Source organism: Pristiophorus japonicus, chromosome 3 (genome assembly GCF_044704955.1).
Source record: "Pristiophorus japonicus isolate sPriJap1 chromosome 3, sPriJap1.hap1, whole genome shotgun sequence".
NCBI lineage: Eukaryota > Metazoa > Chordata > Chondrichthyes > Pristiophoridae > Pristiophorus > Pristiophorus japonicus.
Window position 1 is genome coordinate 80,019,014 of NC_091979.1, and position 21,175 is coordinate 80,040,188.

Below are 21,175 nucleotides of genomic sequence, written 5' to 3' on the forward strand. Positions count from 1 at the left end.
CACAGGTGCCAAAGAATCGGCATCACACGTCACAGTAGTAGATTGGAGTAAAACTCTAAATATGGGAATCTCAGCATAATTTGTTAAATTAAGTAACACCCACCACTTCTAATCCCCTCTTTATTTCCAATCCCTGGAAATTCCACGTGCAAAGCTTAATAAGGTAAGTGATTGCATTCACAGCAGAGAACGGACTCTACCTCAAAAAAGTGGCTGCAACTAGTCTCGAAGAAACGAAATTCTCCTGTAAGTCAGACATACCTCCAGAAAATTTGCAAGGCTATGAGGAAAGAGCATGGGAGTGGGGCTAATTGAGTAGCTCTTTCAAAGAGCCAGCAGAGACACGCTGAATGATTGTATGAAGCGTGGAACGGTGGCGGAGGGTGGACTATGCCTTTAAGTGACGGAGGGCGCGCTGCGCCTTTAAAAGCGAGCCGGGCTGAAGCAGCGCGCGGCTGCGCAGTGTAGGTCGGCGGACGATGGCCGGTCGGGTCGAGGTGGGTGAAGACGAGGTAGCGAGTCAGCCGGGGCTCGAAACGGAGCCGAAGTCCGAGTCCGGACACAACATCTCCGGCAACAAAAGCACGGTAATGAGCGGGGCGGTGGGTGAGCGGGCCGGGCGGGCGGAGCTCGGGGAATAACCCGGCCTCGGGCCCTCGGTTTGGTGAACGACGCCCCGCTGTCCACTGGGCTGCAACCTGGCCCTCAGGAGCGAGCACTTCCCGCAGAGCGGGCCCGCCAGCTGTGTGTCGGGGCCCAGCGCAGGAGGCCGGGCCATTGCAGCCCATTGCGGCTTCAGTTCATACCGAGCCCAGCTCATCACTGGCTCTCCATTCCCGCTCGGGACAAGTCTCAAAGTGCAACAACCTGTCGTCAAACTCCTCTGCCCCTCTACAAAAAGTTTTTTTGTGTGTTGCCGTTTATATCCATCTTGCAGGAAACAGTGCGTTTAATCGTGTGATCCGAGTAAGCAATAATTGACACGGAGTGGTCTTTTATTTGTGTTGCCCGACTGCTTGCAGTAATTCTGCACCCACCCTCTGCCGGGCCCTTGTCCTCGGAACCTGGTCCTAAAATATCCCACTTTTAAGGGTGTTTTAGGCAGGGAGGTGTTTTTACACAAGCAAAAACACACTGGTAACACTCAGTACGCCAGTCAGCAACTGTGGCGAGAACCGAATTGTTCATGTTTCAGGTATGGACTGTTTTACATTGCCCCTGGCTGATTCTTCAAACCTGCGTCCCAGGAGAGTGCTCTGTGCACCTGTGTTTACATGCATGTGCATAAATCTTCCAACAGTTTAAGTTCAGTTTTAAATGTTTGTTGTGGGTGACAGCTTGTGCCTTGTCTGAACAACTTAAATTGATAGGTTTACAAAATGTCCAGGAGTCAGTTTGGATACTAACTTTGGATTTTTATTACAACTTGTGTTGTGAAGTGGAACCTGCTTTGTATTACTAAAGTTGCATTCACATTGTGAAATGGACTGAACAGTATTGGAACAATAAACAAGTAACTGCATGTTTATTTGCAAGTCTGCATTTGAGTTCACGTGTGGCTGCTGGGCCTTTCCTGAAGGTAGGAACAAGCCATGGATGGGACTTTGCTAATGCGCTCTGATAGGCTGTGTCTGCTAGGATTGGATAAGATGGCTTTTGCATTTAGAGGCACGGGTTATGTTTATCACTGAGATGCTGCTGCAACCGTAGGTGCTGGCAAAAAAGTTGTGCCTTGGCACTTCTGAAGGTAGCAATCCTGTACGATGCTGTTGCATAGATTGAGGCTGGCTTTGCTAGCACTGCTGGAAAATAAATGAGTCTTTGTTGCCAAGTGTCTTCTATTGTGACAGAATCCATATTAAAACAGCTCTGCATCTGTGAGCTTGTGTCCAAATGACTGAGGAAGATCTGTGCAATCCAGCAGGAGAAAAACTGATTTGTAGACCTGCATCTAATCAGCAACTCAGCCTCTTTGCAAGTGATCAAAAGAATAGGACAGTGCCTTGGAAGCCCTTGCTGTTTTTGCTGCTGTCAGAGGTGCAGACTATAACCACATCTCTTGGTGGTGTATACTGTCTTGAGCAACATGACAGCAGATTTTCATACATTGCCACTTTGTGGCTGAACTAATTCCTCTTCACTGGGTAGACAGTGCATTAAACCGTCTTTTTTTTGTTCCATAGGAACAATCTTCAGATGCATATTAATTACTGTATATGGGACGAGGATGTATATTTTGCAGTAACCAACTTTAACCTGGTTTGTACTGTGAAATAATCCAGTGACTTCTAAATGGACAAACATACTTCCTTTTTGTCTCAAAACATTATAGTTGATTAAGTCTCAATAAATTTTGACTATAGTGGAATTAATTATCAAAAATCAACTGAGACATAACTGTTACACATTTAACACAATCTTTATGCCTGTTTGTTTTTGAAAAGGTCTGTGTGCTCTTTTTTTTTTCCTCTTCAATTTCTCAACTTTTTTCCTTTTGCTTGTTTCTGGTTTTCTTGCCATTTTGGTTGGAAGATGGTGGCAAATGGAAGTCCTGAGTGACAGAAGCTGCATTTTATGGTGGTGGATTCGTGATGCAATTTGCATGGGGGAGGGAGCTGTTGTGGGTTGAAGGCTGTTGAGCACTTGGAGTTGTGGGTGAGGGTTGTCAATTGAAGCAAAAGATGCCTCATTTGGTATCTGCATCATGACAGTGTAATGCCTCAAAAATTGACCAAACATTTAATGGATTTATCCCTTCTTCCTCCACAGCCACCACATTTCCCCCAAACTTCTTGAATTACTATAAAGGTCCTAAACTGAAGACCAAAGATTACCAAACTATTGTAAATTCAAGAAAATATGGAGGCAAGAGGGAGCCTGGGATTGGAGAGAAAAGTGCAGAAAGAGTTGGGAGCTGGCCTGGGATTGAAGGCAAAAGGAGAGATTTAGGAAGAATAAGGTTTGCAGTGTAGTCACTGTTGAAATGTAGGAAACACGCAGCCAATTTGCGCTCGGCAAGCCAGGACGCCTGGATAACTCCCCTGCTCTTTGAAATAGTGCCATTAAATCTTTTACGTCAACCTGAGAGTGGAAGGGGGCCTCTGTTTAACGAAACTCAGCACTTTCAACAGTTCAGCACTGCACTGGAGTGTCAGCCTAGATCTTTGTGTTCAGGCCTCTGGAGTGGGACTTGAACCCACAACTAGAAGGGCTGAATGGCCTACTCCTGCACCTATTTTCTATGTTTCTATGTTTCTGACTCTTGAGGCGAGAGTGCTACTCACTGAGCTGCAGCTGACACTTGAATGGAAGGCATTTGAATGAGGGCCATGAGACAAATCTTTACCAACAGTTGATTTTTGTGGAGCTGTGGAACGAGATCTTTGGTGCAGGCAGTAGGACCTCTTGCCATGGGAGTGCATGGGAAGGCTCTATAGTGACAACCTGGTGGTTGGGCAGCTTAATGAAGACATAAGCATCGAAGTTCCCATTAGAGCCACCTAGTGGCAATATGTAACATTTTAACATAGCAATTCATACATAAGAGCACAAGAAATAGGAGCAGAAGTAGGCCATATGGCCTCTTGAGCCTGCTCCACCATTTAATACGATCTTGGCTGATCTGATCATGGACTCTGGTCCACTTCCCTGCCCGTTCCCCATAACCCCTTATTCCCTTATCGGTTAAGAAACTGAATTCCCATTGGAAGTGTTTTAAAAAGCAGTTTTCAACAAGTGTGCCCTATAATAATGTAAGATTTGTTCTTTTTTCCCCTCTTTGCAGGAGGGAAGGGGGAGCATATTGGAGAAAATATTCAACTTGTAATGCTTAAAATGGCTTATCGGGAATTCATTTTGGGAGTAGTCCGCAAGTTTATTCTAACCCAAAACTTGGGTACCCACAAACCCCTGAAGTTCATCTCTTGGCAATCTATAGTATATTAAAATTTTGCATCTGCATGTATGTATTTTCTATGTCAACATTTATAATGGAAAACTGCCCATATAAACGTTTCACAATTATTACACTGCTGGTGGTGTAATTTGTTTTCGAACTTCTCAACCCGCGCACTGCAGAGAAAGTCCACTGCTCCAGCCATCTCTGCTTCCCAAATTACTGTATCTTTTACTATTTAAAAAAAAACTATCTCTATCTGAATTATGCTTGCACATCCTGGTCCAATTATACTGTCCTTTAGCCCTCCCCTTACCTGAAGACTATGCTTGGTCTTGACACCTAATATGCAATGGCACTGGAGGTTCCTAAAGTTTATTTAGGAATATTTGTATAGAGAATTGCTACTGCATGGGATGAAATGCATGGGTAAATGGTAATTTTCTAGTTTGCAATTAACTTCTCTTATAAATGCAAAGATAATGGAAGGCGAAAGCTGCTTATTGAAGAAAATGGAGATCAATGTGTCTGAAGCCGAAAAACGAACTGGAAAAAATGCAGTGAACATGCAGGAGATCTATACAGTGTACCTCATTGAAACCAGGTATGTGCAACTGCATTATAAAAAATTATGTTTAGCTCTGGTTTGCAGTAATTTAGTGGTCTGTAATTTATATTTTTAGGTGGAAACACAAAAGCTACTTTTTGAGTTTTGATGTCATTGGATTTTAGTCAAGCTTCCATTTTAACATGTTCAAGTTATCACTTTTTATAGAGTTTCAGATTCATTATTTACAACATGTTACTATTCCTTTATATTATACTATATGGGAATATAACATTTTTCCTTTAAACTGACCAGGGAACGGATCACTTGTGCCAGGCCAGTGTTGTTATGTTAACTGAATTTAATGGAAGGTCAATCACAATTGACATCAGCATCTACCAAGAAAAAGCAGCTGAAACAGAAAATTCATCCTAAGTAAATTTGTTGGCAGTGCTGTAGCAGAATCTTCATGCTTTTTGGGTAGAAAATTACTGGTGTCTAAGGTCCAGTGACTAAATGGAGACTTTCCGAGCTTTTGCCTAAATTTGGAATTGATAAAATGGAGCATTCTAAGTAACTTCTATGTTCGTTATATCATTTTCGATCTTTCACTCTTCACTCTACTTTCTAGCTGGTCCTGAGCCTCTTTGTGAGCTGTTTGTGTTTTCCTAATGCACTGAACATTCCAATGTGCATTTTATTCCAGTATTAATATGTTCCTTAAATGTTGCTGCTTTTATGGTACAATTCAACAAGGCTTATTTAGTGTAATTAGTGTTGGTATGTTCTAGGAAAAATTGAACACCCCAGTACAGTTTAATACTGGGCAATGTGCTTTATTACGTGCTTAAATATTTTCAAACTGCCCTCGCTGCTACTAAGTATTGGGCCTGAAATTGCGCTCCCCACTGGCGCATACGAGGTTTGCATGCGCCCATGGGGTCCCTGCAAGCTCCAGGTTTAGGTATGTGAAGCACATGTGCCTGAACCCAGAACTTGCGATCTGTCAAGAATTGCATCCGAAACTAAAGGGCCTCCACAGGCAAAAAGTTGAGCTATTTGCCCAACTCCTATCCAGTAATGTCCTTCAAATTCTTTTGACTGACAAAAGCAGGCATAATGCTTGCTTTTTATCAATGCAAGACTTTAAAGAAAAATACATTAAAAATATATAACATTTTAAATCCTGTTTTTTTTTAAAAAAAGTAAAATTTATTTTTAGACTATTTAAAAAAAAATTAAATTTTTGTTTTTAAATGATTAAATTCCCCTTTTATTCATTTGAAATGTGATTTTTTTTTTTTAATTGTGTATTTTTGGGGGTATTCCAGATATACGGAACTCGAGTATGAATCGGAACACTCCAGTATGAATGGGGGAATCCCCTACTGATAGGTTGGGCTGGCCCACGTGATCCCAGTGATGCGTACGAAACTCTTGCGCTCCTGGGATATGTGTGCGTCTATGATGACCTTCGCGTAGAGGCCCTGGGTAATGGGTGTTTGTGATTGGAAGGCTGTTTCCAGTGGGGTTCCACAGTACTAGGTCCCTTGATTTTTTGTGGTGTATTTATCTGATTTACTTGAATGTAGATGATAACTTAAAATCGGCTGTGTGGTTGATGAAGAAGAAAGCTGCAGACTGCAGGAAGATATCAATGAACTGGTCAGGTGGGCAGAACAGTGGCGAATGAAATTCAATCCGGAGAAGTGTGAGATAATGCATTTGGGGAGGGCTAACAAGGCAACAATAAATGGTAGGACATTGAGATGGGTAGAGGAACAAAAGGACCTTGGAATGCAATATCACATATCCCTGAAGGTAGCAGGCCAGGGAGATAAGGTGGTTAAGAAGGCATATGAAATACTTGCCTTTATTAGCTGAGGCATAGAATACAAGAGCGGGGAGGTTATGCTTGAACTGTATAAAACATTAGTTAAGCCACAGCTAGAGTACTGCTTGCAGTTCTGGTCATCACATGACAGGAAAGATGTGATTGCACAAGAGAGGGTACAGAGGAAATTTATGTGGATGTTGCCTGGACTGAAGAATTTTAGCTATGAGGAAAGATTGGATAGGCTGGGTTTGTTTTCTTTGGAACAGAGGCGGCTTTGGGGAGACTTCATTGAGGTGTATAAAATTGAGGCCTGGATATAGTGGATTGGAAGGACCTATTTTCCCTTGACAAAAGGGGTCAACAACCAGGGCCATAGATTTAAAGTAATTGGTAGGAGCTTTAGAGGGAATTTGAGGATGTTTTTTCATCCAAAGGGTGGTAGTGGATGGGGTCTGGAACTCGCTGCCTGAAAGGGTGGTAGAGGCAGAAACCCTCACATTTTAAAAAGTACTTGGATGTGCCCTTGAAGTTTCGCAACCTACAGAGTTACCAACCAAGAGCTGGAAAATGGGATTAGGCTGATTAGCTCTTTGTTGGCCGGCACAGATACGATGGGCCGAAATGGCTCCCTTCCGTACTGTAAATTTCTGTTTCTATGAGGACCACAAGCCTCCCAGACCACCAGGTAGATTCGTAGAAATTTTTCTGGACCATAATGTGATTCAATTGGATTGTATTGCTGGTTGTCAAAATACCCACACTGCAGTTATGTGGAATTCTCTGCCCGAGAGCTGTGGAGGCTGGATCACTGAATATATTTAAGGTGGAGATAGACACATTTTTGAGCGATAAGGGAATAGTTATGGGGAGCGGGCAGGGAAGTGGAGCTGAGTCCATGGTGTCAAATGGCCTACTCCTCCTATTTCTTATGTTATGTTAAACGTACTGAAAGGAGTACAAGTATTGGGATCACATGCTTAATGACTCAAAAAAATTCTAATCAATAAATGCAATTAGCCACATCTGGATTCACAATTAGCCACACATGAGTAGTGCCTAAAGTATTGGACAACTCGTGAGTTAAATGTTCAATGGATTTTTGCCAAAATGAATAAAGCACTTTCTCCCCAGGAGTCTTCATTTGTTTTGGTGCCAGGCAAGCTAAAAAGGATGTTACATTTTCTGTGCCTACATTGTGAATAGTTTACTGTGCAACATGTATATATTAAAAAATGAGCTTTCAATTTTGGCTGGATGCTGGGGGCGAAGTGAATGTAAGTTGGAATCTTGGTTGTGTTCATTTAAGACAGTACTTAAAAACAGTGTTGGCACAGCTTTAGGAGATGCACAGAAAGCAATCATGATTTATTTTTTTGAAATCTCCCTACAGAATGTACTGTTAAGTATGTGCAAGAAGGTTTCATTATGTTGCCATACATTTCTAGAATCATTTATGTAGTCTGTAGGCATTGGGCTCATTGCCTTACAGATCCTGGTCAACATTTAGCAAAAAAAAGGTTTTTTTACTTCATGGGAGTCATCACAGGCAGTCCCTCAATCGAGGAGGACTTGCTTCCACTCTGAGTTCTCAGGTGACTGAACAGTCCAATATGGGAATTACAGTCTCTGTCGCAGGTGGGACAGACAGTCGTTGAAGGAAAAGGCGGGTGGGGAGTCTGGTTTGCTGCACGCTCCTTCTGCCTGCGCTTGCTTTCTGCATGCTCTCGGCGATGAGACTCGAGGTGCTCAGCCCCCTCCTGGATTCTCTTCCTCCACTTAGGGCGGTCTTTGGCCAGGGATTCTCAGGTGTTGGTGGGGATGTTGCACTTTATCAAGGAGGCTTTGAGGGTGACCTTGAAATGTTTCCTCTGCTCACCTGGGGATCGTTTGCCGTATAGGAGTTCCGAGTAGAGTGTTTGCTTTGGGAGTCTTGTGTCGGGCATGCAGACAATGTGGCGCGCCCAATGGAGCTGGTCAAGTGTGGTCAGTGCTTTGATGCTGGTGATGTTGGCCTGATTGCGAATACTCACCGTCCAACACTGCCGCCAGCGCAGCCTTTGGTTGCCTGAGGAAAAGTGTTTGAAGATCAGGCCCTCAAATCTGGCACTAAGCTTATGGTCTACAGGGGTGTAGTGATACCCGCCATCCTGTATAGCTGAGACATGGAGCATATACAGTAGACATCTCATTTCACTGGAGAAATGCCACCAATGATGTCTTCTGCAAGATCCTGCAAATCCCCGGGAGGATAGATCCATGGGAGTAGGGAGGCATTGGCAGTTGTGCGCAGATTTATATTGCAGGGGGCAGGGAAAATGAATCTGAAACATTTGGAAAGTTACTTGTTCTCCTGGTATTATTTTACTTGCCTTTTACAGAGAACAGGTACATGCAACAATGTCTACAAGGTTAGTGTTCTGCTTGCAACCCAGGTATCTTAGGAGGAGGAGGAGGAGGAGGTATACTGGACATACTATAAATGTATTTATGTGCATAATCTTTGATCTTGATTGAAGGGGTCTGCCAAACAAATTGGGTTCATTAAAAAGTTAAAATCAGTGCAATATGACATTTGCAGAAAAGTATTATGCTTATTTGTAGATCTGTTTTGGCACTTATACTTATCAATACATAGTTTGTACTTCACATGCAAAGCTTGTTCAGTACAGTTCTGGGGCAGGAGGGACCTATTCAAGAAGGATGGGTTGCACTTCAAAAGAGCCGAGACCAATATCCTCGTGGGGAGATTTTAAACTAATTTGGTAGGGGGTGGGTACCTGGATGAAAGAGGAGAAATGAGGTGCACAGAGGACTGGGAGAGATGAATAGCACTAGAGTAAAGGATAGTTCAGAAATGGGACAGACCAGATGGGGAAAATACAAGAGTCTGAGGTGGGTTTGGAGTGCATGTGTGTATTAATAGACCTGGCTTAAAGAAGTGGAGGATTTGGAAGTTGCTATTCCTGACTACAAGGTATTCAGGGAAGGGGAAAAGACGAGGATGACCATCCAGTCCTCCTTGGGTATGTGTCGAAGGATTGCAAATGTTACACCCCTGTTCAAAAAAGTAGACAGATAAAACCTGGTAATTGCAAGCCAGTCAGCAGATATTAATTGGGTCACAATTAATTGGCACTTGCAGAATCATGGGCTAATAAATGACAGCATGCATTTGTTAAAGGCAAATATTGAGACAAATTACATCAAGTTCTTTGAAGTAATGGAGAGGGTTGATGAGGGTAGTGTGGTTGATGCTGTGTATATGGATTTTCAAAAGGCATTTGACAAAAGTACCATATAATAGTACCTGTAGCATCTGTGACCGGGACTGTGGCTCTTGTATTGGACTGTTCAGCCACCTTAGGACTCATATATTTTGAGTGGAAGCAAGTCTTCCTCGATTCCGAAGGACTGCCTATGATGAGCTAAATTGTAGCCTGTGGGTTTAAAGGGACAGTGATGGCGTGAATACGGAATTGGCTAAAGGACAAAGCAGAGAGTCGTGACTGGTTGTTTTGCAGACTGGACAGAAATATACAGTGGTGTTCCCCAGGGGTTGGTATTGGGCTCACTGCTCTTTTTGATATAGTAATGACCTGTACTTGGGTGTACAGGGTATAATTTCAAAGTTTGCAGATGACCTGGAACTCAAAGTAAACAATGGGGAGGACAGTAACAGACTTCGGGAGGACAGTAACAGACTTCAGGAGGACAAGGGCATCAGACTGTTGAAATGGCTGGACGCATGACTGATGGAATTTAACGCAGAGAAGTGTGAAGTGATGCATTTTAGTAGGAAGAATGAGAGGCAATATAAATTAAATTGTACAATTTTTAAGGGGTGCAGGAACAGACACATGAGGTGTATGTACACAAATTGAATATCAGTCCTGCCTTCAAATTTATGTACATTACATTTATGTACAACTCTCGATTATCCGGGTCCCTCGGGGATTGGGCTATGCCGGGTAAACGATTTCTCCGTTAGTGAGTTGACATTAGTTAATGCTTACACTACTGCAGGTGTGTTCTAACCAATAGCTGTAGAGTATCTTCTAATCCTTGAATTCTAGTCCTCTAGATCTAAAGACCATTAGGCTTGTTGATTACTTCCTGTAACTGTTCATGGCATTTTAATGAATTATGAGAGGCAGTGGACCTGTGTGCGAGCAACAGTGGGAGCTGAGGCAAGGCAGAGCGCTTAAAAGCAAGGCTCAACAGGCAACATTCGAAAGGAACATCAGAGTTTCAAAGTGACGTCGCACACGGAATTTTAAATTCCATTGCATCCGTGTGGATAAATGAGTTGCCTGTATATAAAAGCATTCCGGATCCTTCGCTTTATTCATGAGTACAAAAGCAAGGAAGTTATGATAAACTGCTTAGGCCTCAACTGGAGTATTGTTATATTCTGGCCACTGCCATTTAGGAAGGACATTAAGGCCTTTGGGAGGATGCAGAAGAGATTTACTAGAATCTGGGATCAGGGACTCGAGTTATGTGGAAAGACTAGAGATAAGGTCAAGAGGAGATTTTATAGGTGTTCAAAATCAAGAACTGTTTTGAAAGAGTAAATAAGGAGAAACTGTTTCCAATGGCAGAAGGGTCAGTAACCAGAGGACACAGAGTTAAGGTGATTAGCAAATGGTGACATGAAGGGGAAAACAAATTACGCAAGAGTTGGTGATCTGGAATGCACTGCCTGACTGTGGTGGAAACAGATTCAGTAGTAACTTTCAAAAGGGAATTGGCTAAATACTTGAAGGAAAGAAGATTACACAACTGGGGGAAGTAGAGTGGAACTAATTGGATAGCTCTTCAAAGAGTTGGCACTATGAGCTGAATGGCCCCCTTCCATGCTTTGATTTTATGATACAGTATATTTTTTTCATTCATGGGTCTTACTGGCAAGTCCTGCATTTATTGCCACCCCAAATTCAGCCACCTTCTTGAACCATTGCAGTCAGTAAGGTGAAGGTACTCCCATTGTGTTAGAGGGAATTCCAGGAATTTGACCCAGCAATGATGAAGGAATGGTGATATATTTCCAAGTCAGGGTGTGTGACTTGGAGGGGAACTTGCAGGTGATTGTGTTCCCATGCGCTTGCTGCCCTTGTCCTTCTCGATGGTAGAGGTCGTGGATTTGGGAGGTGCTTCCGCAGAAGCCTTGGCAAGTTGCTGCCGTGCATCTTGTAGATTTGTTCAAGGAAATGTCTTAATTGTTTTAATGTGGAGGCAGTTATAATCTAAGAATAGCCAGAATGAGTGTCTACTATTTCCTGATACTTCTGGTATTTAACAAGTTGAGCTAATATTTAATATTTAAACTTGCAAACAGGAAATTGTCTTTCATTTCTTCAGCCATCCAGTCACACCGTGTAATCATTATTTGAATGTTTTAAGTGAGTTGCAACCTAGCTGGAGGTTTGTTTTGTTTTCATGCTTTCATTTTGACAAACTTCTAATTTGAGTGTTGAAAAATGTAAAATTTTGAGCTAACCAAGATGAGGAATATTAATGGTGGGAATTGGAAGGATGTCCTGTTTCAGGCACTCAGCATCAACATAAAGGACTGCAGTTGGGCATAGGTAGGTGCATTGTAAAGCTTCCTCTGCTCTGCCTCAATGTTTTGCCAAACCTGCACTCTTATTGCACCAGTGACCTATTCCATTTCACCATCGGACATTTTCTTGTAGAATTACTTTTTGGAGTGTATAACTTGTGCAAAGTGCTGTTGTGTGTTGCATGCTTGTGGTCTTTGAGTGAGATTGGCCCAGTTAATTGCCACGAGGAACAAGGTTGATTATTTATTTTGCGTCTGATCCTTTCAAACCAACAGGGAGAAAAGACTTTAGTCTGGGCTGGATTTTAACCCTGGTCTCGGGTGAAAAGTCCATTTGCCAACCTGTCTGATAAACATCCTCCAAAAGGTGTTTTAAATATTAATTTCAAGTTGATGGTTGTATGAACTCATCTGACATTGTACTTTGTGTGTCTGATACATTGGTGGTGATCAAACTTTAAACTGCATTTATAGAAAGAACAAAAATCTTGCATTTATATAATATCTTCTCGCATCCTCAGGACATTGAGAGAGTGAGGGATTGATTCTATAGCTTTCAAAAATCTACCTATTCCATGTGTTGGGATCTATCTTGCTTCCAGCTGAGTGCTCTTGAGAGATTACATGACCATGGATGATTTGTAGCAGAACTTTGAATGTTTGGTTGCATATTTTCTTTTGGAAGCAAAATGGTGAAGGAGCGAGGCGAGGATGACTGAAATCTGCTGCCATGAATTGGGAGGTGAAATTTACCCCCTTTTTTTTTTTTAAGTAGTGGGTGGTTCAGGGAGCATGTGTACCTTGACCAAAATGGCCCAACATGGAATCAATTATTAAGGATGTCATAGTGCATTTGGAAAGAGGTGACATGATAGGTCCAAGTCAGCATGGATTTGTGAAAGGGAAATCATGCTTGACAAATCTTCTGGAATTTTTTGAGGATGTTTCCAGTAGAGTGGACAAGGGAGAACCAGTTGATGTGGTATATTTGGACTTTCAGAAGGCGTTCGACAAGGTCCCACACAAGAGATTAATGTGCAAAGTTAGAGCACATGGGATTGGGGGTAGTGTGCTGACATGGATTGAGAACTGGTTGTCAGACAGGAAGCAAAGAGTAGGAGTAAATGGGTACTTTTCAGAATGGCAGGCAGTGACTAGTGGGGTACCGCAAGGTTCTGTGCTGGGGCCCCAGCTGTTTACACTGTACATTAATGATTTAGACGAGGGGATTAAATGTAGTATCTCCAAATTTGCGGATGACACTATAAGTTGGGTGGCAGTGTGAGCTGCGAGGAGGATGCTGTGAGGCTGCAGAGCGACTTGGATAGGTTAGGTGAGTGGGCAAATGTATGGCAGATGAAGTATAATGTGGATAAATGTGAGGTTATCCACTTTGGTGGTAAAAACAGAGAGACAGACTATTATCTGAATGGTGACAGATTAGGAAAAGGGGAGGTGCAAAGAGACCTGGGTGTCATGGTACATCAGTCATTGAAGGTTGGCATGCAGGTGCAGCAGGCGGTTAAGAAAGCAAATGGCATGTTGGCCTTCATAGCAAGGGGATTTGAGTACAGGGGCAGGGAGGTGTTGCTACAGTTGTACAGGGCATTGGTGAGGCCACACCTGGAGTGTTGTGTACAGTTTTGGTCTCCTAACCTGAGGAAGGACATTCTTGCTATTGAGGGAGTGCAGCGAAGGTTCACCAGACTGATTCCCGGGATGGCGGGACTGACCTATCAAGAAAGACTGGATCAACTGGGCTTGTATTCACTGGAGTTCAGAAGAATGAGAGGGGACCTCATAGAAACATTTAAAATTCTGACGGGGTTAGACAGGTTAGATGCAGGAAGAATGTTCCTAATGTTGGGGAAGTCCAGAACCAGAGGTCACAGTCTAAGGATAAGGAGTAAGCCATTTAGAACCGAGATGCGGAGGAACTTCTTCACCCAGAGAGTGGTGAACCTGTGGAATTCTCTACCACAGAAAGTTGTTGAGGCCAATTCACTAAATATATTCAAAAAGGAGTTAGATGAGGTCCTTACCACTAGGGGGATCAAGGGGTATGGCGAGAAAGCAGGAATGGGGTACTGAAGTTGAATGTTCAGCCATGAACTCATTGAATGGCGGTGCAGGCTAGAAGGGCCGAATGGCCTACTCCTGCACCTATTTTCTATGTTTTCTATGTTTCTAAAACTATTTGTCTGGAAGTTTTAGAAATGTTGGACACATTAGTGAAATGAAATAGTACAATAACATTTTGAATTTTCAACCATAACTGGGAGAGTATGAGCCAGTGATCAGTATCCCTTGTATTTTCCTAGCAGGATACTTGTACTGAAGCTATATTTTGTTTGAAGCTCCCACAATATGCATCTAAGTTCATAACTTGAGTTATGCAAAACCAAATGAAAATTTAGGTTTTGGTAATTAATAGGGCACTTTCCGAAAGCTGCATAAAGCATTGAATTTTTCATAAGTGGGGTGTGTCATTTAGAAAGTACCTCACTTCCTATTAAATGCATATTTAATTATTGATTTTTGTTACGACAGTGAGGCCATTGCTGGGTTGTCATGTTTGCTGTGTCAGACTCACAAGTTCTTTCATTGGATCGTGCTTCTTGTAATCTAAGGGAAATTCTCTGCAAAATGTAAAGACAATCTAGTACTAAGTCTGCTCTGAAATTAGTAGATATGGCTTTTGACTGGTGGAATCCTTGCTGCTGGTCATTGAAATTTAATTGAATCCATATGGTTTTTGTAGGAGCTGAAATGGCTTCAGCATCGTGCTGTTTGCTACAGAAGACCAGCCCAATTTACATGTATCAATTTACTTTGGAATATTTTTTTTAACTGTTCACGTTCTGCCCTTGATTTTGTTTTGTGCCCCTGGGGCTGGCTGTATGCACTAAGCCACAAAGAATTGTACTAATAATGTTACTGAAATTGAAATGAGGGGATTTATTATTGAAATGCATATCCTGCTCAAAAGTTAAATTGTCCTAAAGTATGTCTCATTCTTGCCATAAGGGAGTGCAAAAGACCAGGCTGAAGCATTTGCAACCATCTTCAGCTGAGTGCATGATCCATCTTGGCCTCCTCCTGAGGTCCCCACCATCACAAAAGCCAGTCTTCAGCCAGTTCAATTCATGCCATGTGATATCACAAAACAGTTGAGTGCACTGGTTACAGCAAAGGCTATGGGCCCTTACAGCATCTCGGCTGTCGTGCTGAAGAGATGCTCCAGAACTAGCCGCACCTCCAGCCAAGTTGTTGCCGTAAAGCTACAACACTGATATCTACCCGATAATGTGGAACACTACCCTGGTATGTCCTGGTTGTGGGTGTGGGGACAGGACAAGTCCAGTTACTGCCTCATTAGTCTACTCCTGATCATCAGCAAAGTGATGGAAGGTATCATCATCAGTGCTATCAAGTGGCACTCATTCACCAATAACCTGCTCACTGACGCTTCATTTGCATTCCGCCTGGACCACTCTGCTCCGGACCTCATGACAGCCTTGGTCTAAACATGGACAAGTGAGGTGAGAGTGACTGTCCCTTGACATCAAGGCAGCATCTGACAGTCAGACATCAAGGAGCCTCAGTAAATTGGAGTCAATGGGAATTGGTGTGGGGTGGAGGAAACTCCATCTACTGGCTAGCTGTAGTCATACCTAGCACTGAGGAAGATCATTGTGGTTCTTTGTCAATCATATCAGCCCCAGGGCATTGCTGCGAGAGTTCCTCAGGACCATGTCCTAGGTCCAACTTTCTTCAGCTTTATCAATGACCTTCCCTCCATCATAGGGTCGAGAAATGGGGATATTTGCTGATGACTGCAGTGTTTAGTTCCATTTGCAACTCCTCGGGCAATGAAGCAGTCCGTGCCTGCAGGTAGCAAGACCTGGACGACATTCAGGCTTGGGCTGATGTGTGGCACAAATGTTACTTACCACTTAAGTGCCAGGCGATAACGATCAACAAGCAAGAATCTAGCCACCGCCCCATGACATTCAAAGGCATAACCATCACTGAATCCCCAACCATCAACATCCTGGTGGTCACCATTGACCAGAAACTTAACTGGAGTGTCTCACCACCTGACTCCCCAAAGCCTTTCCACCATCGACAAGTCAAGAGTGTGATGGAATACTCTCCACTTGCTTGGATGAGTGCAGCTCCACAATGCTCGACACCATCCAGGACAAAGCAGCCTGCTTGATTGGTACCCCATCCACCACCTTAAACATTCACTCCCTCCCACTGGCAGGCTGTGGCTGCAGAGTGTACCATCTACAAGATGCACTGCAGCAACTCAACAAGGCTTCTTCGACAGCACCTCCCAAACCCGCAACCTCTACCACCTAGAAGGACAAGCGCAGCAGATGCATGGGAACACAATCACCTGCAAGTTCCCCTCCAAGTCACACACTCCATAACTTGGAAATATATCGCTGTTCTTTCATCGTCGCTGGGTCAAAATCCTGGAACTCTATCCGCAACAGCACTATGGGAGTTCCTTCAAGGACTGCAGCAGTTCAAGGAGGTGGCTCACCACCTATGTGACCTCTGCTGCTGTCCAGCTCATGCCATCTGGCTTCAATTACAGTAACCAGTGCCTCCACTTCATCCTGAGAGAAATTCTTGGTCCTTGAGCCGTGTTGCATATTGTATTGCAGCTCCTATTTTTTCACTGAGAATTAGTTATACACAACTAGCTCTTTAAAAATGGCCGAATGCAGACTGGGAGCTGTAGTGGGTATATGCGTCCATAGCAGTCATATCAAAAACATCTCTTATTTTTGTGCATGTGCAGAAGGGGGCATTTTTTCAGCACGGATATTAGGCTCCATGCCCCCCCCCCCCCCCCCCCCAAAAAAAGCTAAGACCGGCTGTGTGGTGCCAATTTCAAAAAATAGAACTGGGAAGCCTGTTGTTTTTGGAGTAGCTGGGGCCAAAGAAAATGGGTGTAACTCTTGCAATATGCCAAAAAGCAGCATTGGGGGAAAATTGAGCCCTATGTTTCAATGCTCTCCATTTATTAGGATTTTAAGATTCAAAAAATAAAAGTACATTAGTTATCTGTAAGGCAGTGAAAAATGCTTTTTGAGGAATGGCATTTACCTGCTTGTACAGTGGGTAAAGCCCGAAATGGAACTCCTGGTTTTGGCAATAATGCACTCGCTCCTCTGTTCCTCACAATTTCACTTCTTTGGCATCTTGGTCTGGTTTGCCTGTGGCTGCACAATATACATTTTTTTTTAAATTACTCTTTATTTTAAGCCGAGCTTTCCCCTTGATTCCTGTTTGCATGTCATGTGACCCCCCCCCCCCACCCCCCAAAAAAAACAAAACCACCTTTTATTATTCCTTTAATGGAGGAGCAGGTATGCTGTCAGGCTGCAAGATGTAACTGCAAACCTGCTCGAAATTTGATGTCCGGTCCCTTCCATGGTCTGTGGGCACAGTACTACTTTACCTGGGAGGGTAGCATCAATTTGAGCTCCATGACACAAGTGCAGTTCTTGATTGTACAGGGCTGCTCCGGAAACGGAGCTTCTCTCGGTGGACAATAGCAAGGTGGTTTCGCGAGCATCTTAATATTTGTTCCGTCGAAGGAAGCTCGGGCCGCAGTTGTCCATCAATAGGATAAGGGGTAGGCCATTTAGGACTGAGGTGAGGAGTTAACCTATGGAATTCCCTGCCGCAGAGTGGTGTTGATGCCAGTTCATTGGATATATTCAAGAGGCAGTTAGATATGGCCCTTTATGGCTAAAGGGGTATGGAGAGAAAGCAGGAAAGGGGTACTGAGGGAATGATCAGCCATGATCTTATTGAATGGTGGTGCAGGCTCGAAGGGCCAAATGGCCTACTCCTGCACCTATTTTCTATGTTTCTATGTTTATAGATCAGGGTAATGGAATCCTTCACACTGCTAAGACCTTGCAGTGTGTTTCTCGTTGAGAAGGGATCATACTGCTCAAATAGCATTCTTTGTATAAGCAGGCTCAAGTCTGAACCCCCACCTGTTGCAACATGCTGGACCTCTGGTTAACAGGTGCCAAACCTTGGGTAATCCACACCACTTGTCTGCCCATGGATTGTGATGTATCTGCTGCTCAGTAATTCCCTTGTTCAGAGGATGTTATTGTGCTGAGATGATGCTTGTTCTGCAATGTGCTATGAAGTATGGATATCAGAAATGTGCGATGAAGCAAGGGCAGGGCTTTCTACATCTATACCAGCTCTTTGTCAGAACAATGCAAAAATAATCCATGCTCTCTCCATAGCCTTTTATCATCTTGTGTGTTCTTCCTGACTCCCAAACCACAGGAAATAGTCTTCCTCTTATGGTTCTCAAAACCCTTTATTCATGTTTTTTTAAAAATTAAAACCCTCTAATACATTTCTCTCTCTCTTGGCCTTCTCCTGCTGCAGTCCCTGCAGATGAAATCTTTTCATAATTATAGTTTCTCATTCCTGGTGAATCTATGCTGTACATTCTTTAGACTTTAATGCCCTTTCTATAACGGGCACCCAAAACTGCACACTGCTTTGAACTGTGGCCTAACCATTGCCATTTTACAAATTTAACACAACCAATGTCTTGTATGCATCACAAAGATTATGATGAATAACTTGGAAGTTGTCTTGCATTTAACATTACGGGCTGGATTTTCCTTTTTAAATCTCCCCCGCCCAATCCTTAGCGGTGTTCCAGCAGTTGCGTCTTTTTCAACCGCTGGTGCGCGCTCCCGTGGTTTTCTGCTGCTCCATGGCGGTGCGGGAGCGAAGTACAGCGGGCGGTGTGCAGCAGAGGGAGCCTATCGACTCTGGAATCTTCGGCTCCCAAGTTATGTGCATACGTGTGGGGCTCTCCAGCTCCGACCGACCCCCCCCGGGAGAGGCACCGATGAGAGGCTAGAGACTGCTGGCCTGAGATTGCTGACGAGGAGGAGGAGGATTATTGCCTAACACTAGAAAATACTTCAATCCATTTAAAAAAAAAAAAATTACATCAAACTGTGGAGAACTATAAAGATCTGTGTAATATCAAACAAACCTGCCAGATCGGTGCCCATACCGCCCACTTAAAATCCAGTAAGATCTGCTTTTTCAGGAAGGTGTTAAGGTCTGGTGGTAAACGGATCTTAATGATGAAACTTACATTTTGGGTGGACAGTATCGAATACTGCCTGGCTGTAATGACTGGAATTTACTGCTGGGTGTTAAATGGGTGATTTTGAGAGGAAACTCTAGCCCTACAGATATTGAGTGAATTCCTTTACCAAATTAATTCTTGCCATTTAAGAAATTCTTTCAGTAGCTTGCTGTGCTTTTGCCAACATGAAGTAGCAGCAAGCTCTAAAGGGTTGTTCAGGCCTGACTTGGAAGGCATAGTGGTATCACAATTGGAGGGCATAGCTAATAATCTTTGGCAGTAACCTTGTTTATTTCTGCAAGCTTGTTATCTTCCCTGCATCCTTCAAGGCCCTGGGGTTTTTGGACACTGAATTCATCAGCTATTTCTTGCCAGATGTGGTAAATTTGGTGCTTTTTGGGGGATGGCTGTCCATGTTATAATTTCCATCACTGGGCCCCCTGTCTCCCCCGAGCCTGGCCATTTATTAAAACATTTTTTTCACTCCTATGTTCAGCCAGCATTACAATATTGTGCACGGGTACTGCTGTTGCATACATTTTAAATTGCCTTAACTGTCAGTTACAACCCCTTTTTAAAAAAAAATGCCTTTTAAAGCTAAATTACAACCATTGTTTGGTTGCTGAAGCACGTGGGCTAGCTCAAATGGATAAAATGGTGAGATTGTGCCTTCACCTCCTCTGCTCACAAACCAAAGATTAGACGCAATTAATTCTCAGAAGTTGCAGAAGTTTTTTTGGGGGGGGAGGAGGGAATTTATTTTAACTTTAGAGTTTTTGAAAAAAACATTTACTTAAAAAAAAATCGTCTCACTGCAGTTCATCAATTTTGAAGTTGGCTGCTGGGGGTGGGTGGATGGCGGTGAAAACTTTGGTTCCAACAGTTTTTCCTGAACTCAGTCAACCTGAAGTTTGACAGTTGTCACAAATGACCATGTCCATCCTTAGTGTTATTTCCAGTGAAATTGAAATGGGCTGGCAATGGATGAGTAAAGACAGCCCCAAGAAGAGAGTGTACTAAAGTTTAAAGAATGTCTTTGTGTAATATAATGGCTACCCTCAAATGTAATTTTGTGGTGAAGGAGCTTAAATCATTATTTTTAATATAGTACTCTTGCAGCAGAAGCCAATTTTAGAAAGACATTATTTATAATTGTCACTTATTTACTTTGGGGATTATTTTGGGCAAAGAGCAGAATAAATATTGGGTATACAAATTGCATGATCCTGAACTTGACTGCTCGGAAAGCCTTTGTATTAAAACTGGCCTTGATTTTGTGGTTGTGGGGAGAAGAAATTGGAAAAGGAATACTCAGACTTTGGTATCTATACAGGTCTTGGAATTTTGATATATTCTCTTGCCATTGTTCGCAGTAAATTGAATAATGTTAAGGATATAAATGCTGTACCATATAATGCACAAAAGTCTTAAATTCCTATTGACTCTACATTGTTTGCTTAACAATTGAGTTAAAGGCAAGGTTGTGTCACTTGGAGTTTATTTGCTCTTCAGGCTGCAAGCCAGGATGAAATGTCTGACTTGTTTTTTAATTACCCAGCTGTTTTTTTTGAAGTCCTAAGCTGCAAACCTTCTGATTCCTGGATTTCAATGTATATTGCATTCCAAGTGATTGGGTTACTCTTTTTTTTTAAACAAAAAAGGTAAACTAGCTTCTAGAGTAGAGTAATATGTATTTAGAATTGCACTTTGTTTTTCAACAAGGGAACTTGGTTGGTCTCGTGTTGAAAATACAAGAAGCACTTTGGAAAGGTGAAGGTGCCTTTTTGAAGTTTTTATGGCTAACTTCTGTGACGTGGTTAAAAGTTTTTGATAATCAAGATTATGATGCAGGCAAATGAGTATGTTGAAGTCATGGGGTGAAAGTTTAAAAATTTAAGTTAAGATTCTTAAAAAATTGCAGCACATGAGGCCGTTCAGCTCTAATTGGATCTATCTACTGATTGCATTTTGCTGCTCTTTCACCATACCCTTTGTATTTTCAAATATTTCTGATTCTATATCTTAATAGCTACTTGTGGTAAAGCAGTACTGTTCTAATGATGCTTTTGTAAGGGGAAAAAAAAACTCCTAACTTCCCCCTTCAGTCTTCTACTGAGTCCTGAATCTCTGTTTTTCTTTGTTGCTGATCATTCCACGAGTGGGCAAAATCT

The 21,175-nt window shown here is 42.7% G+C and overlaps 1 protein-coding gene across 3 annotated transcripts in view; it reads left to right on the plus strand.

The window, feature by feature from the left end:
• Nucleotides 1-468: 468 nt before the first annotated feature.
• snx4 (sorting nexin 4) overlaps nt 469-21,175 on the plus strand; it is a 69,469-nt gene continuing 48,762 nt past the window's right edge. For 2 of the 3 annotated variants that reach the window (XM_070875485.1, XM_070875486.1), the window contains exons 1-2: nt 469-587; nt 4,375-4,499. In XM_070875485.1, coding sequence (XP_070731586.1) covers nt 480-587; nt 4,375-4,499 — 233 coding nt within the window. In that variant the 5' untranslated portion in view covers nt 469-479. The remainder of the gene's footprint in view (nt 588-4,374; nt 4,500-21,175) is intronic. The other variant, XM_070875488.1, reaches the window with a different exon arrangement.